Source organism: Nannobrachium achirus, assembly GCF_963921795.1.
Source record: "Nannobrachium achirus genome assembly, contig: SCAFFOLD_318, whole genome shotgun sequence".
Lineage (NCBI taxonomy): Eukaryota > Metazoa > Chordata > Actinopteri > Myctophiformes > Myctophidae > Nannobrachium > Nannobrachium achirus.
This window is the reverse complement of record NW_027664968.1, coordinates 12,594-30,308: the sequence shown is the minus strand read 5'-3', so window position 1 is coordinate 30,308 and position 17,715 is coordinate 12,594. Positions and strand designations below refer to the sequence as shown.

General features: G+C 43.2%; 1 protein-coding gene across 1 annotated transcript in view; it reads left to right on the top strand.

Moving 5' to 3' along the window:
* The window catches only part of LOC308280690 (uncharacterized protein), a gene marked incomplete at both ends in the record, with an annotated part of 56,799 nt that extends 40,233 nt beyond the window's left edge, over positions 1 to 16,566 (top strand). The window contains 5 exons of the mRNA XM_080755010.1: positions 1,669 to 1,802; positions 8,537 to 8,631; positions 10,988 to 11,066; positions 11,672 to 11,780; positions 16,448 to 16,566. Of these exons, the coding sequence (XP_080611136.1) occupies positions 1,669 to 1,802; positions 8,537 to 8,631; positions 10,988 to 11,066; positions 11,672 to 11,780; positions 16,448 to 16,566 (536 nt within the window). The remainder of the gene's footprint in view (positions 1 to 1,668; positions 1,803 to 8,536; positions 8,632 to 10,987; positions 11,067 to 11,671; positions 11,781 to 16,447) is intronic.
* Positions 16,567 to 17,715: the final 1,149 nt, after the last annotated feature.

Below are 17,715 nucleotides of genomic sequence, written 5' to 3'. Positions count from 1 at the left end.
GGAAAACGTTGAGATAATAGCCATTTTGGTTAGAACTTTGTATTTCAAGTTTCAAATTATAATAAATAATATTTTTTCAAGTGTCCAAATAAATTCCAAATATTATCAAATTATCTCGCGGCACCCCTGGACTGCCGTCACGGCACCCCAGGGTGCCCCGTCACCCACTTTGAAACCCCCTGCTCTAGGTCACGGTCCGCTCCCTAAAGACGGCGGCACAACGACAAACCTCAACATCAAGGTCACCAACACTGACCATCCGAAGAGCGACAACACGAGCATTAATAGTACCGTTACTCCTACTGCTACCCCTACCGCCAGCCATGGAACAGGTGCGTGTGTGCATGCACGACATTGCACGTGCATGCGGTGCATGCACATGCATGTGCACGTCTCGGGGAGCGAGAAAGCGACTTTTCTCCGTGCATGTGCTGCTGCTTGAGAATGTGTGTGTTTCTGCATGCAAGCATGTGACGGGGAGGAGGGTGAGTGGACCTAAAGCCCCATAGGCTCTATGCAGTGGCGTCAGTTCAGAAAAAGCTAAGGTACAGTATGGCAACATGACCGGTTGTCTTGCACGCGCGTGACACCAGTCATGTTGCCATACCTTAGCAACAGGCATGATACGTTTATTTTAAGAAGTACATTTTATTTTTTCCCCCGTGGTGGTCTATGGTTTCTTGGGCTGGATATGGCAGCCTGGAACGGTTGTTCAAGTGCAGCTAAACTTGGCATGTAGAGTAAACGTGCCACAATTAACAATAATGCATTGCACCTGTGCAGCTGACCTGTGGAACCTGGGACTATACCATTCTGTCAAGATGGGGAGAATACAAGTGTGGAGAATATAATTATAATACCTTGTTAAAGTGATCATGTTGTAAAAATTTTAATTTGTAGTTATTTTACTGTAATTTAACAACATATAACTAGAACAGATAGACAAAGAGACATTCATCGATTTATATTTGAAAGTAACTTTTATTTTCCCCCCTGGGGGGCAGCTGCATTCCCCTGCCATACCCAGTTGACGCCCCTGGCTCTATGCAAAGCGCGAGGGAACATTTTTAACTAAAACCTTTGCTTCTTGGGGTCCCTGGAACAACACATTTTGAGACGGGAATTCACGGCCAAATACTTTTTGGGGGTCCTTGACATGACAGAGTTTGAGAAGGACTGATGTAGGCCGATTCTACACATTTTTCTGAAAAAACGTATGTTGCTATTTCAGCATTTGTTTTGCCGTGGCCACTTTTCCAGGTCGTCACAAACCATTTCTTTGTGGGGCAGTTTTTTAGCCCAAGGAGTGTTTTTTTTCGTGCAAAACTAATGCTTGCAATAAATTCAGAATCATTGCTGTGTAGTAAAGTTAACGGCACCCCGACTTTCAGCAGCTGTCAGTCACAGATGCCCTGCTTTGGGAAAGTGAATTTCAACCTGTGTGAGATGTGTTTGTAGACACCTTTACAAACACATTGGTGATTGGAAAGGAATTAATTCTATTCTATTCTATCTTTGTTACATTAGATTTTCACCACTTTAACCATTTTGTGTGTGTGTGGGTGTGTGTGTGTGTGTGTGTGTGTGTGTGTGTGTGTGTGTGTGTGTGTTTGTGTGTGTGTGTGCGCGTGTGTGCGTGCGCGTGCGTGTGTGTGTGCGCGTCAGCAGGTCACCATGTGGTCCACTGGTCCCGGTGGAGAGCTCTAGGCGTGTTGATCGTTGCCACGCTGCTCATGGCCGCCTGCGCCGACCTCACCACGGAGAACATCCAACCTATCCTCACTCACTCTACCATCAACCAGGTACACAGTTTATTATTGTAACAAATGGAATACAGTTAAAGCTATACTGTGTAAGTTGCTCAACTAGTGGTCAGTAGCGTCCGCGTCTTTCGGCCGTTTTTCGCCGCGGACCGGGCCTCACACCCCCGCGTCACCCCCGCGTCTGCCTCCACCTCGCCGAGATCTATCTTTAGAGGGGTCCCTGGTTCCTGTGCGTTCAGGCATTCCGGAGAAACGGAGTGTTTCACCCGAGTATAGATAGACACACGGGCGCCTACAAATATGGCCGCCCTATTGTGATAGCTAGCGACCCCACTTCAAGATGCGCTGTGATTGGCCGGCAGTGTATAACCCTCGCTGTGATTGGCCGATAGTGTATGATGACGTAATTTTTGCGCGAAAACCGGACCCCGGTCAGGATCATAGAAAACATATAAAGAGAAGGCTTCAGAAGCTGAAAATAACGGAGTGGGTGTTCTAAAACTTTAGCGATTTAAGAGTTAGGACAATTTTAAGATTTGTTTTATAAAAAAAGTTACATGGTACAACTTTAAACTTGGGTTCGCTTTCGGAGATGTTCCCTGAATTTTTGACATGCATGCCTGGGGGGCAGCCCTCTATTCAGAAACACCCCCACTTAGAAACACCCCTATTCAGAAACACCCCCACTTAGAAACACCCCTATTCAGAAACACCCCCACTTAGAAACACCTCTATTCAGAAACACCCCCACTTAGAAACACCTCTATTCAGAAACACCCCCACTTAGAAACACCCCTATTCAGAAATACCCCCACTGAGGTTAGGGTTTAGGTTAGGGTTAGGTTACACCTCTATTTAGAATAATGAAAGTCAATCTTCTGAATAGAGGTGTTTCTGAATAGAGCATGCCTGCTAAGCAAAATCAGGGAACTTTAACACTTGCATGACTAATAGGTCAGTTTGACCTGTTTTTGAGATTTAGAAATGGAATTAGAATGCTCAGAAAACAATCAAAACATTTTATTTCATATTTATAAAACGTCTCAAATGGTAGAACAAAAACAAGACTTTGCTTGTATGATAAGGAAAAATCATGAAAGGGAAAATTTCTCACAGTTTCCTGAGCAAACCAAAACCACCTCAAAATCTCTAAATCAGGTTCAGTCATGCGAGTGTATGCAAAACCCCCCATAGGAATACAATAGTACAATAGCAGTTTATTTATTGTATTTTTTAAATGGATCCCCATTTCATCCTATGCCAGACTCTGATCAAAAGGTGGAGGCTGGGGTGGAGGAGGCAGCTAAGCAGCAGCGGATCCAAGACGAGCAGAGCTATAGTGAATTTAATACTAGTCATTAATCTACTAATATGGACTGAAGTAATTAAAGCAGGTCATGTTTGAAATTGTAACAGCTGTCAAATCAATAATATATCGGTGGTAACAAAAAGAGTATCTATCGTTTTAACACTTAAAGGAGTAGTTCACCACTTTTCAACCTGTCTTCATATAATAGGTGCTCACTAATGTTCATGATAAAATATCACAATTCTTTTCTACTCAGTCCAAGTCTCCTAGGAGAGCTGTGGGAAGTTCAGAATCCATCGTCTTGTGACATCATCATTTTCCCAAAAAATAATTGTATCAATATTTTTGAAAAAAATATTTAGATTTTTATTATCGCGAGAACAATTGGCAATCGATGATGTCACAAGACGATGGGTTTCTGACCTGCCCACAGCCCTGCCCAAAAAGCTATTTTTGAGTGAGGACCAATTATATGAACATAGGTTGAAAAGTGGTGGAGTGCCCCTTTAAAGCTATACTGTGTAAGATGCTCAACTAGTGGTCAGTAGCCTTATAGCAAACCGTGGTTGCGTCCTGCGTCTGCCTCCACCTCGCCGAGATCTATCTTTAGAGGGGTCCCTGGTTCCTGTGCGTTCAGGCATTCCGGAGAAACTGACTCCTTCACCCTGCCTGGTAGGCGAGATTACCTTTTGAGTATAGAGACACACGGGCGACTACAAATATGGTCGCCATAGCGACCCCACTTCAAGATGCGCTGTGATTGGCCGTTTGATTGATTGATTGAAGGCTTTATTAGAAGTTTGCATAGGAAAATGTACAGATTCATGACGGTACAGTTCACTGGTACAAGGTCTACTAAAAGGAGATCCATGAAAAGACTAAGCTTATTTCAACAGGAAACCATTAAAGTATCTCATATAACATTGAATGACAGACAAATAGAACACAGTACTATGCAGTAGATATGTAAAGAAAAAAAGAAAACAGTAGGTCTATACAATCAGTAAGTACAGTATATACAATATATACAAGGAAGGGGCAGGTAACAGTAAGTCTAAACAATCAGTATGTACAGTATATACAAGGAAGGGGCAGGGAGGGTAGGGTTGGGCTAGGTTTTTACCAGTTGTGAACGGCTGCTGCCTGTAAGTGGTTTTTTAGGGCAATTTTAAAGGATGCTAGTGATCCGCACTCCTTTATGGCCTTCGGTAAGGCATTCCACATTTTTGTGGTGTAGCAGAAGAACGAGTTCGACCCTTTCTTTGAGTTGACTCTGGGTTGAACGTGATCTGTGGCACTGCCTCTGGTGTTGTAATTATGGACATCCTTAACGTTTTTAAAGTATTTTGACAGGTACTTGGGTATCATAGTGGTGTAGTGTATCTTGTACACCAGGCCCATTGCAAGTTGCTGTACTCTGTCATCTACTCTGAGCCACCCCACTCTTAACTGGTGAGTAGCGGTGAGGTGAGTCTGATTGGGAAGGTTAAGCAGGACCCTAATTAGTTTATTTTGGGCTGTTTGGAGTTTAGTTTTTAGGGCTTGTGGGGCGTCACGATACCATACGTGGACTCCATAGTCAAAGAGGGGCTGGATTATTGCACCAGCTATGGTCTTCAGTGTGTTGAAGTTGACCATTGGGGCGATCCTCTGTAGGAAACGAGTTCGTTGGTTGATTTTTTGTATTACTTTTGAAGTCATCTTTTCGCTGGAAAGATTAGCTTCAAGGATACATCCTAAGTAGGAGATTTCGTTTTTTCGTGTTATGACCTTGTCACCCACTTTGATTGTGAAGTTCTCTACCTTTTTGAGGTTATGATTTGATCCAAAGAGGATGGACTCGGTTTTGCCCAGGTGAATTGATAATTTGTTGTCGTTAAGCCATGTGCAGATCTTACTCAGTTCAGAGTTAAGTGTCTTTTCAACCTGCAAGTGGTCCTTGCCCGAGACTAGGAGAGCCGAGTCATCCGCGAACAGGAACAGGTTGCAGTCGCAAGCAGATGCCATGTCGTTCACGTATATTAGGAACAACAGAGGTCCCAGTATGCTACCTTGGGGAACTCCACAGCTTACTGGGAGGGGGGGGGACAGGGTACCGTTAATCTCCACCACCTGTTCCCTCCCCACCAGGTAAGATTGCATCCAGCTCACTGCTGCGCTGTCAAGACCGATGGCTTTTAGTTTCTCAATCAGAATAGCATGATCCACGGTGTCAAATGCCTTCTGGAGGTCCATCATGACCATGCCACTATACTTGCCCTGATCCGCTTCGCGTTTGATTTGGTCAGTCAAATAGAGAAGGCATGTGTCAGTGGAATGGGATTTTCTGAATCCAGATTGGAACTCGTAAATCAGATTATTCTCATCGAGATATCTTGCAATCTGTTCGTAGACTATTTTCTCCATGACTTTGGATATGGAGCTAAGAATGGAAACGGGGCGGTAGTTTCCAGCCGGCAGTGTATAACCCTCGCTGTGATTGGCCAGTAGTGTGATGACGTAATTTTGCCGCGAAATCCGGTCCCCGGTCAGAATCATTGAAAACATATTTACAGAAGGCTTTAGGGGATGAAATTAACGGAGTTGGTGTTCTAAAACTTTTGCGATTTAACAGTTGGGACAATTTTATGATTTGTTTTATAAAAAAAGTTACATGGTATAACTTTAAGTTGCAATCAATTAAATCTCTTTGAAGGTCCAAGATGCCATGGTCTCCATAGACTTCCATGTAATTCATAGTGGCGGCATAGCTCAGGGGTAGAGAAACTGGTATTAGAGCACGAAGGGTATAAATCCCGAAGGGTTCCCAGTTCGAATCCGGGCTCCCCCTGAGTTAATGTCGAAGGGTCCTTGGGCAAGACTCTGAACCCCTAATTGCCTCCGGTGAGTAGGTTGGTGCCTTGCATGGCTTCCTCCGCCACCGGTGTATGAATGTGTGTGTGAATGGGTGAATGTAATGCACAATCTATGTAAAGCGCTTTGGATTAAAAGCGCTATATAAATGCACCATTTACCATTTATAGTGCACGGATCGTGCACGCCCATGCCTAGATCATGCACCACGTGTGTGCACGCTGTTCACAGCTTTCAAACAAAACAATCCGCTTGGAAATCCGTTCAGGCATTCATGATATAGCAGCCATTATGTTTTCTTCAGATGTAAACAAACATGGCTGCCATGTTTGAAAGAATGGGTTGGTATGGGGGTTAAACATGCAATTTCGCGATCGCAATCATGCCTATTACATTTTTTTTTTTTTTTCAAAAACGGCCCAAACTCGGGAAACTCGGGGTTTGCACAGGAGGGGTACCTATACAAACTCAGGAAACTCGGGTTGGCAACAGAAGTGTTAATTGATTGATGTCTTAATCATGCACGTGCGCACATAGACATCAAAGGGGGCTTGAGCCCCTGCCCTTTTATCCGTCTGTAAAACGTGCCCTCTCCAGACCATGAATGCAGTTTTAACTGTGGTGAAAGAAATGTCCTCTTTCCATGCCATACCTGAAGGCAGCATTCAAGAGAATTGCCTCGTCCAAACTCTCCTGAACTTGAATGCAGCATCTTATGTTGAAAGAATTTCTCCCTCTGTGTAGAATATCTCCAGTATTGACTTGATTATGCTTAGTTCAGTGTGGTATTAAGTACCGAATGTAGCCGATGTGTTGTGAGCTTGGAGGTCGTCTATTTTCTATATTTTCACCAAAAGGCCCTTTTAGAACTAGGGGTGGGCGATATGGTGATAATTATTGTTGAGACGATACAATGTCTCCACGATATGCCTTTTCAGAGGTATCAAATATATTGTGATACAATTGAGGGAGCCTTGTAAAAAATCCTGTTTAATTGTTAATATAGAGATTCATTGCCGAATTCAATTTAAACCTGCATTTTGGTCTAAATCAGTAGTTCTCAAACTTTAAAATGTCAAGGTCTCCACTTAACTCTGACCGTATACAAATGAAACCAAATAGACCCGTAAGGGTCCATTTGGTTTCATTTGTATACTGTCAGAGTTACATACTTGTAAAGTTCAATTTAGACCTCCCAAAAGGAACCCAGAGAGTCAAGTAAATTGAAAAATAACCATAAAAACCAACATGAAAAAGAATCGTGATAAAATGGTGTATCGTGATACAGCTTATATTGTATTTTTCCATATCGCCCACCTAGGGCTGTCACAATAAACCCTTTTGCAAATCCCGCCCCATTCTGCCCTGTTACTATGATGGGACATTTGACCCTGGGCAGATTGTTTTTATAGTGGCAGTGAATGGGATTTTTTTCCCCCTTCATAGCCTCATTACAGCTATATAAAGTACCAAAGGAAAAACATCTAGGTGATATTAATAAAAAGGGAAGACAAAGGTACAGTAGTTACATTGCAAAACAGGGGGTTTACCCGAAAATATATGTTTTAATTTGTTTAATCCCAGTGGGACAGAATCCTCTTTGCAGATTATTTTATAGTGGTAGTGGATGGGATTTTTTTTTCCTTCATAGCCTCATTACAGCTATATATAGTACCAAAAAAAACACATCTACGTGATATTAATAAAAAGGGAAGAAAAGGGTACAGTAATTACATAGCAAAACAGTAGTTTTCTCCCGAAAATATATGTTTTAAATAGTTTAATCCTCTGGATCAGAGAGAGAATAGACATAGCAAGAGAAAGCGCTTTGCATCTTGGGTAGGAAGAGGACAGAACTATAATGGTTCTCCTCACATAATAGGCTGGCTTTTCGTAATTCTGCCCATTTAAAATATACCCAATCGTGACTCTAAGACCATTGATATGGTCCATGTGAACTAGCTTGTTGAAGCTTATTCATTATGATGAGCGAGATCACGGCCGAGATCGCGGCCGTACCGGGCGATCGCCGTGTCGCGCACTGCGGACAGTTTTGAAAGCCACATTTAACATTCTCCACTGCACAAACTCCACCCCCGATAGCAAAAAGTGAATGTTTTTTTCTGGTTGGCCAGTCAGGGAGTCTCAGGGACCAATCAGAAGGCTGACAAACGGTCTATTATTACATAATCGTCTAATCGTGATTATTTGACATTATCGCAGTTATTTTGTCATAATCGTCATAATCGTGAATGTTGAAAAATGTCTGAAATAGTGGAAATAGCAGATCTACAAGCTATGCGACGCGTTGTGAGCTTGTAGATCGGCTATTTCCACTATCAAAGTAATTTTTTTAAGTAAGTTGACAAATATGTCAGTGATTTCTTTGTATATTTAGGTTATGTGTCATCATGTACAACTTCAAAGCCTAAAAGCCAAACAGAAATGTAATTATCAACGACAATTAAATCGTTAATCGGCAATTATTTGAGTGACAATTAATCGTCATGTAAAATGTCATATCGTGACAGCCCTACGCCCACCCCTATTTATAAATGTCAGCCCCTGCCTCTCTAACGTCCTCTTCTCGTCCCCGTCCTGGTGTCTCCAGTACTTCATCGGCGTCACGGTGCTGGCCATGGTGCCAGAGCTCCCCGAGATCGTCAACGGCATCCAGTTCGCCCTGCAGAACAACATCAGCCTGAGGTAGGAGCTGCTTCATGGCCTCGTTCACACTCCACAGCCTGAGGTAGGAGCTGCTTCATGGCCTCGTTCACACTCCACAGCCTGAGTTAGGAGCTGCTTCATGGCCTCGTTCACACTCCACAGCCTGAGGTAGGAGCTGAGGTAGGAGCTGCTTCATGGCCTCGTTCACACTCCACAGCCTGAGGTAGGAGCTGACGTAGGAGCTGCTTCATGGCCTCGTTCATACTCCACAGCCTGAGGTAGGAGCTGAGGTAGGAGCTGCTTCATGGCCTCGTTCACACTCCACAGCCTGAGGTAGGAGCTGCTTCATGGCCTCGTTCACACTCCACAGCCTGAGGTAGGAGCTGCTTCATGGCCTCGTTCACACTCCACAGCCTGAGGTAGGAGCTGAGGTAGGAGCTGCTTCATGGCCTCGTTCACACTCCACAGCCTGAGGTAGGAGCTGAGGTAGGAGCTGCTTCATGGCCTCGTTCATACTCCACAGCCTGAGGTAGGAGCTGCTTCATGGCCTCGTTCACTCTCCACAGTTACACCGCTGTTGGCTGCCGTTAACCTCGCGTCACCAGACGCTCCACCTCAGAGGAAAGCCTGGTATTCGTCTTAAAGGACAACTTTACTTTTTTACAACAAGGGTTCATATTTTAGATTGTAATTATAAAAGATGAGTGTTAAAATGTTTTCATTTCTTTCTTTCTATTGTTTTAGAGATTCTTATTTCATTGGTTGGGTTATGCGTACAAGCGGCTAAATATCTAATTTTACACAGAATAAGCCCATTCCCAAGATACAACGCTACCTTTCATGGTTGGATGTGACTTATGGGGGCTAGAAGTGTTACTGTAAATAGCAATAAAGAAACTGCTGGCTTGTTGTGTCTAAAAAGACATATTTAGCCACTTGTACGCATGCCCCACATTTTAGCACGGTAAACGCGATAAAACAATAGAACGAAGCAAATGAAAACTCACTTTTTCTTTTCTCTAATTCAGGGGTCTTCAACAGGGGGTCCGCGACCCCTAGGGGGTCCGCGGAGGTACTGCAGGGGGTCCGCGAAATTATTGCTTAAAAAAAAAAGATTAAAAAAAAAAAAAATGTTTTTTTTTTTTGTGCCATTTTTCTTATGTTAAAAAATTAATCATGATTCTATCCATTTTGAATAGCTTGAATACATGATTACTATGCAATTGACAGATTGTTGATATTATTGACATTGGTTCTCAGTTAATAAGTAGTATGTTTAGAAATGGTAGTGGTACGGCCCACCCTGCTCGCTGTAACTTGTACATGTTTAAAATAAAAAATATGTCGTAGCCCCGACCCCCCCACCCTACGAGGTGGTAGGGGGTCCCTGCTCCATCTCCCCATCAGTTTGGGGGTCCCCGGCCTGAAAACGTTGAAGACCCCTGCTCTAATTACAATCTAAAATATGAACCCTTGTTGTAAAAAAACAAAGTTGTCCTTTAAACAGGCTGTGTGATCCGTTCTAGGCGTGGCCTAAACCAGAGGTTGCCAACTTTTCAGGGCACCCTATAAATATTTATTTAATCCGAGGCACCCCTACATTATCATTTTAATCTGAGGCACCCCTACATTATCATTTTAATCTGAGGCACCCCTACATTATCATTTTCACTCCCAGCACCTTATATTTATAGCATATCGTCGTTGTCAGGTGGAAACCTTGTATGTCCAAAACCGTTCGTTTTGTATTTATCATCTATAAAATGTACTAAACTAGTGAAAACAGCAGATCTACAAGCACACAACGCCTCGCATTGCGAGGCGTCGCGTGCTTGTAGATCGGCTGTTTTCACTAGTTTTGTGCGACAGAGGTCTCTGCCTGACGGTGACGATATTTTAGTGATCATGTTGCGAGGAAAACGTTGAGATAACGGCCATTTTGGTTAGAACTGACTGAAAATAACTTTGTACTTCAAGTTTAAAAATGATACTAAATATTTCTTCAAGTGTCCAAATAAATTCCAAATATTATCAAATGATCTCGCGGCACCCCTGGACTGCCGTCGCGGCACCCCAGGGTGCCCCGTCACCCACTTTGAAAACCCCTGGCCTAAACTAAGATGAGATTAACACCCAGGGTAAATCGCTCGCTCTGGATTAAGAGCGTCTACCAAATGTCTAAATTGTAAATGTTGATTGATCACAGTAAAACATAATGGGTAAGAACCAAACCAAGATAAATAAATACATAGATTTTGGTTGAAATGGGAAATGACTCGTTTTGTATCTACTGTTCATTTTGTTTGAACATAAAAAAGACAGGGATATTCCGTATTCATATATTTTCATGAACTTCCATGATTTTTATTTATTTTTTATTTTGTTTTGTCTTCAGCCTTGAAGTGGGAAGCTGTATCGCTGTGCAGGTGTGCATGATCCAGATCCCTCTGCTCATCCTCTTCAATTCCATCTATGTAAGTTTTCAAATTGCATCTGCGTACGTTTTCAAATTGCATCTACGTAGGTTTTCAATTCCATCTACAATGGTTTTCATTGTACATCAAGCATCAGACCTCCTTGTTTTTTAAGCTCTGAGTTTAGGGTCGGTCTGTAGAAGTGTGTCTCAGACTTGTGATCAGGCACGTGCACACATGGACATCAAAGGGGGCTTGAGAGTGCCCTCTCTCCAGACCATGAATGCAGTTTTTAAGGCTGAAGTGAAAGAAATGCAAATGCCCCCCTCTTTCCATGCTATACCTGAAAGCAGCAGTCAAGAGAATTGCGTTGTCCAAACTCTCCTGAACTTGAATGCAGCATCTCATGTTGAAAGAATTTCCCTCTCTGTGTAGAAAGCCATGCCGTTACGCCACATCTCCTTTACTGACTTGATTATGCTTAGTTCAGTGTTGTATCACACGCTGAAAATAGCCGACCTCCAAGCTCACAATGCGGCACGACGCGTTGTGAGCTTGGAGGTCGGCTATTTTCTATGTTTTCACCAAAAGGCCCTTTTTAGAAATGTCAGCCCCTGCCTCTCTAACGTCCTCTGCCCGTCCCTACTTGTGACCTTGTCTTTCAGGACGTGGGGTTCGTGCTGGTGTTCAACGACATCCACCTGTGGGCCAGCATCTTCAGCGTCATCCTGGTCAACTACATCTCCATGGACGGGAAGTGTGACTACTTCCAGGGTAAGGGGATATCTTAACTGTTCTGCTGCCATTGACAGCGCTCACCGTCATTAAAACCGGTTACTACACGACGCCATTGACAGCGCTCACCGTCAATCTTACTGTATTTACAGTAAATGTATTAATACTTACTGTATGTAGCTCCGGTCGCGGCCGCATCGGTAATGTCCGCGATTTGTTTAAAACGCACGTTGGGCGTGCACGCGAAGTGAAGCTCCTCCATGTTAAGTCAATGAAGAGGCCCATAAAGAGACTTCATTTACTCCAAATAAGACTTTATATCCCATAGCACGGCTCCAAACAACAACAACAAGACAAGCCTTGCGGCCGCCATGACACACTGTCACATGACACAAGTCATGTGACTAGATGACGTAATCGTTGATGTCATTCAGCAGTCCGTGTGTGTACACACATTCCAGGCATGCCTTACACAATAACAGCGTGTGCTAATGGGCGGATCTGCGTGGCGTCAACGAAAAGTTAACCCTTCATACCCTGCAGCACTAATTGTGTTAAAAAGTCCTGGAATAAATTCCTTACCAAAACATTTCTTCACCAATGTGTTTGTAAAGGTGTCTAGTAACACATCTCACAAAGACTGAAATTCAGTTTCCCTAGGAAAGTCTTTGACAGCTAGGGTAATTCTGGGTCTCATTCACTCACTATACACTATACTATAGGGGAAAAAAATCACTCCCAGAAAATATGCTTTAAGTGGGATGTGAGGGGTCTAACTAGGTTTTTTCTTTTTATTATTCTGAATCCATTGCAAGCATTTGTTTTGCACAAAAAAAAACATTCATGGGGCTAAAAACAGACCATAAAATGATGGTTTAGTGATGAGTCATCACTTTTCACAGTGGTATGGGGGTCCATTTCTATCCCAAGGAATGTTTTTGGTGCAAAAACAATGCTTGCAATGGATTCAGAATAATTAAAAACACCTAGTTAGACCCCTCACATCCCACTTAAAGCATATTTTTTGGGAGTGATTTTTTCCCCCTATAGTATAGTGTATAGTGAGTGAATGAGACCCATAATTACCCTAGCTGTCAAAGATTTTCCTAGGGAAACTGAATTTCAGTCTTTGTGAGATGTGTTACTAGACACCTTTACAAACACATTGGTGAAGAAATGTTTTGGTAAGGAATTTATTCCAGGATTTGACACTATTTCTAAAGATATCCCCTGACTACAGGGTTCCCACGGTCATGAAATTCCTGGAAATATTTTGAAATTAGACAAATATTGTTTCCAGTACTGGAAAGGTTTTGGAATTGATCAAGGCTCCTGGAAGGTCCTGGGAAAAAAAATAGCTATGCATTGTCTTTGGTTATTGATTTTGTTAATACCCCTGAAATGACAAATTAAACATTGGCCAAATTGTCAAATATTAGAGGCAGAAATTGTGAAAATAGCCGATCTACATGCTCACAACGCCTCGCAACGCGAGGCGTTGTGAGCGTGTAGATCTGCTATTTTCACAATAGAAACGTGTTATACAAAATTCGTCAACTCTTAGTGCTCGTCAGGGTGGGGGGTCCCCAGTTAAAATATAATTATTTTGGGGGTCACAGCCTGAAAAGGTTGAGAACCACTGGCATACACTACCTGTCTTTAGGCATTGCGCATAGGAGTAAGCGACTTGTTATTGAGCTGAATTATTGTTATATAGTCCTGGAAATTGTGTTAAATATTCTGGAAAAGTTTTGGAAATGAATTTGTAAAAATGTGTGGGAACCCTGTAAGGGTCAAGTGTGACTACTTCCAGGGTAAGGAAATGACCAGCGCATGACAACATGCATACATTGAATGACATGTTGTTCTAAGCTTGAAGATATTTTTGGAAAAGGGTTACGTTGATTATGCAAAAAATATATGATAGTGATTATCTCAAATAATTGCGATAAGGAGATTAATTCACACAGGCCTACTTCTTGGACCTTTTGTCATCTAGAACAGTGGTTCCCAAACTGGGGGTCGGGACTCTTGGCATTGTTTTCTCAAAACAATATTACAATTTAAAGATGCTTTGTGAGGCTTTTTTATTACCAATTAATAGTACTAGAAGCTGGGCCGCCCTTCGGGCGGCCCAGCGTCTAGTCGGCGACCTGGCCAACTCGGAACAATGTAAATAGGGAATGAATGCCCCGCCCTTTAATGCAAACCCCATTATACCTGTTTTCATAGGACCCGTTTTGACCATCTGTCTGCCTGTGTCCATTTATGCCCATATATGGAGATATCTGTATCTGTCTGTCTGTCTGTCGGCGTCCATTTTATGTCCATATATGGAGATCACTGCAGTTATAGTTCTGGGTCCATTTTATGTCCATATATGGAGATATCTGTCTATCTGCGTCCATTTTATGCCCATATATGGAGTATCTGTCTGTGCCTCCAACTGTGTTGCAGACACAGTGCCGGTTCCCCCTTTAATGCAAACCTCATTATACCTGTTGTCATAGGACCCGTTTTGAACATCTGTTTGCCTGTGTCCATTTATGCCCATATATGGAGGTATCTGTATCTGTCTGTCTGCGTCCATTTTATGCCCATATATGGAGATCTTTATATGGAGATCACTGCAGTTATAGTTCTGGGTCCATTTTATGCCCATATATGGAGATATCTGTCTATCTGCGTCCATTTTATGCCCATATATGGAGTATCTGTCTGTGCCTCCAACTGTGTTGCAGACACAGTGCCGGTTCCCCCTTTAATGCAAACCTCATTATACCTGTTGTCATAGGACCCGTTTTGAACATCTGTTTGCCTGTGTCCATTTATGCCCATATATGGAGATATCTGTATCTGTCTGTCTGCGTCCATTTTATGCCCATATATGGAGATCTTTGACCATCTGTTTGCCTCTGTCCATTTATGTCCATATATGGAGATATCTGTATCTGTCTGTCTGCAATCCATTTTATGCCCATATATGGGGGCATTCATTTTATGCCCATATATGGAGAACGCGCGTGCCCGTGGGACGAACGGTTCTCGAGATACGCGCCCCGCCCTTTAATGCAAACCCCATTATACCTGTTTTCAGATGGGGGTCCGTGGCCATCATACATACATACATACACAATCACAGAGATTTTTTGTTGACTCATGTGGCGTACGTGATGTCAGAGCCTTTTATGAAGTGATGTCACAATGAGTCAGAGCTTTCGCCGATTTCCTCCGGAACAGCCTGATGTCAACAATCAACCCCGCATAAGGAGATTCCGAACGTTTCGCGCCGGTTCGGGAAAACCGCGCGTCGGGTCGGGTCGAGACCCGGCACTGCACTCCGTGCCGCGGCGGGGAACGCGCGTGCCGAATCTGAAGCCGGTGGGACGAACGGTTCTCGAGATACGCGGATTACAGACACACAGAGACTTCTCACATTTATAGATAAATTAATACCAGCTAAGACTCCCTAATCGGGAGATAAGCGTCCGTCAGGTCGCAGCGTGATTTTAGGGCAAAATGTGTAGGAGCAGTGTCCAAATTTTTTTATTACCAATTAATAGTATATATTAATACCAGCTAAGACTCCCTAATCGGGAGATAAGCGACCGTCAGGTCGCAGCGTGATTTTAGGGCAAAATGTGTAGGAGCAGTGTCCAAAAATGTGGTTTAAAAAATCGGCCTGAAGATGGCGCTATATGGGACAGATCCATGTTGATGACATGAGTGTAGACATACTGTGTAGCGATTTGCGTGATTTTAGGGCAAAATCTGTAGGAGTAGTGTCCAAAAATGTGATTTAAAACATCGGCCTGAAGGTGGCGCTATATGAGACAGATCCATGTTGATGACATGAGTGTAGACATACTGTGTACCGATTTGCGTGATTTTAGGGTAAAATCTGTAGGAGTAGTGTCCAAAAATGTGTTTTAAAAAATCGGCCTGAAGGTGGCGCTATATGGGACAGATCCATGTTGATGACATGAGTGTAGACATACTGTGTACCGATTGGCGTGATTTTAGGGGAAAAATTGTAGGAGCTGTGTCCAAAAATGTGTTTTGCAAGAATCGGCCTCAGGGTGGCGCTAGAAGAGGGTCATGTGTGAATTGATGGGTGGAGGTTGTGATTTGGCAGGCAAGGAGTGTGTGTGCAAAATTTGGCATGGATCGGGGCAACGGTTGCGGAGATATGAGCAGACTGACTGACTGACTGACTGAAAGACGGACAGCCGGTGGAGGTTTTGGTAGTAAATGCGACCTGACGGTCGCAATTAAAGACCCCATGAAATGATTATTTTGGGTATTTTATTTTGAAGTTTCAGTTTGAAAGGAAGCCTGTGTGTTTCTGAACCAATCCGAGGGGACCAGCCCTTCAGGCGATGGGATTTAAAATCTGAGTAATGGGAGTAATGGGAGCCAGCAATGGGAAACAAACAGGTGAATGTAATCAAAGGTTCATTTATATGCAAGCGGACCTGTCTATGTCATCACTTTTTGAATTTCTGTTCACAGGAAGTAATTAAGAATGGCCTATTTAGGGACCTATATATAAATATACACAAAAAATTGTTTATGTTCAATTATTTTGGCATCTAGTGTTAGGTATGGCCATATTATCACTACAGATATGCTCTAAAAGTGTGAAAACATGTTTTTGATTTCACCCTGTCTTTAAAGCATTATCTCACTTCCCCCTGTACGTGCAGGCCTGCAGGGTGACCTGCAGGGTGACCTGCGCCAGCTGAGCTTCATGATGGGCGTCGCCCGCCACCACTGCACCCTGTGGCACCACTGCACCCTGTGTCCAAGCCACCACGCTCCATGACACCCTGGAGGTGAGAGAGAGATGTTATACAGTGTTAAATTGACAGAACATTAACATTTGTTCACTCTGAGGTCCATTTGGTTCTCTCAGAGTTCATTTAATACCCAGGATGTGAGTGAATACAAGAGTAAACTGCATTGTTTTAGCTACAGTACAGTGACATCACACCCTAGTATGTGAGAATAGGGGAAAGGAATTGATGGTGGGCGGCTGTAGCTCAGGAGGAAGAGCGGATTGGCCAATGGTCCATGGGTCGGCGGTTCAAATCCCGGCTCCTCCTGTTTACATGTTGAAGTGTCCTTGGGCAAGACGACACTGAACCCCGAGTTGCTCCCTGTGAGCAGGTTGGTGCCTTGCATGGTTTCCACCACCACCGGTGTAGGAATGTGTGTGAATGGGTGAATGTAATGCACATTGTAAAGCGCTTTGGATACAAGCGCTATATAAATGCACCATTTACCATTTATGGTGCAAACAAAGGTGCTTCTTGTGTGGATTTGCCACCACTTTATGTGGCTTCATTTCTCATAAGATGGTGGTTGTTGCAGACCCCTGTATTACAATTCTTAACCATACATATTTTTTTGTTAGGACAGAAAAATATATTCCAGCTCACACACTCAATGCTGGTTCAATGATGGTGGACTCTGACACGACCCTTATATCCACATGTGGGTTTCCAATAATGGAGAATGTCAAATCCTGATTGTTAATTTAACACTATGGGAGAGGCCTAATGAACCTGTAAGGATTCACCTGTGCAGCGCACGCAGCAGAAGTAGCCCTCCGTGGCGTGCCAGTGCTGCCCGTCATAATCTGTCCCTGGTCGATGCCTGTGGCGGGGACAGAGACGGGAGAGAGGCCTTATGCATTGTCACAAACATATGACAAAGACAGGACATCAGGAGCCCACTATGCACAGAAATGCACAGAAATGAATGATGCTAGAACAGTGGTTATTCATCCACCCCCCCCCCCCCCCCCCCCCCCACCAAACCTTATAGAACCTTACATTTATGCCATATTATCAGTTACATTGTTGCTTTATAGAACCTTACATTTGTGTCATGTTATCAGTTACATTGTTGCTTTATAGAACCATATCTACAAGCTTAAAAAGACAAAGAAAAAATGTAAATGTTAACCCTA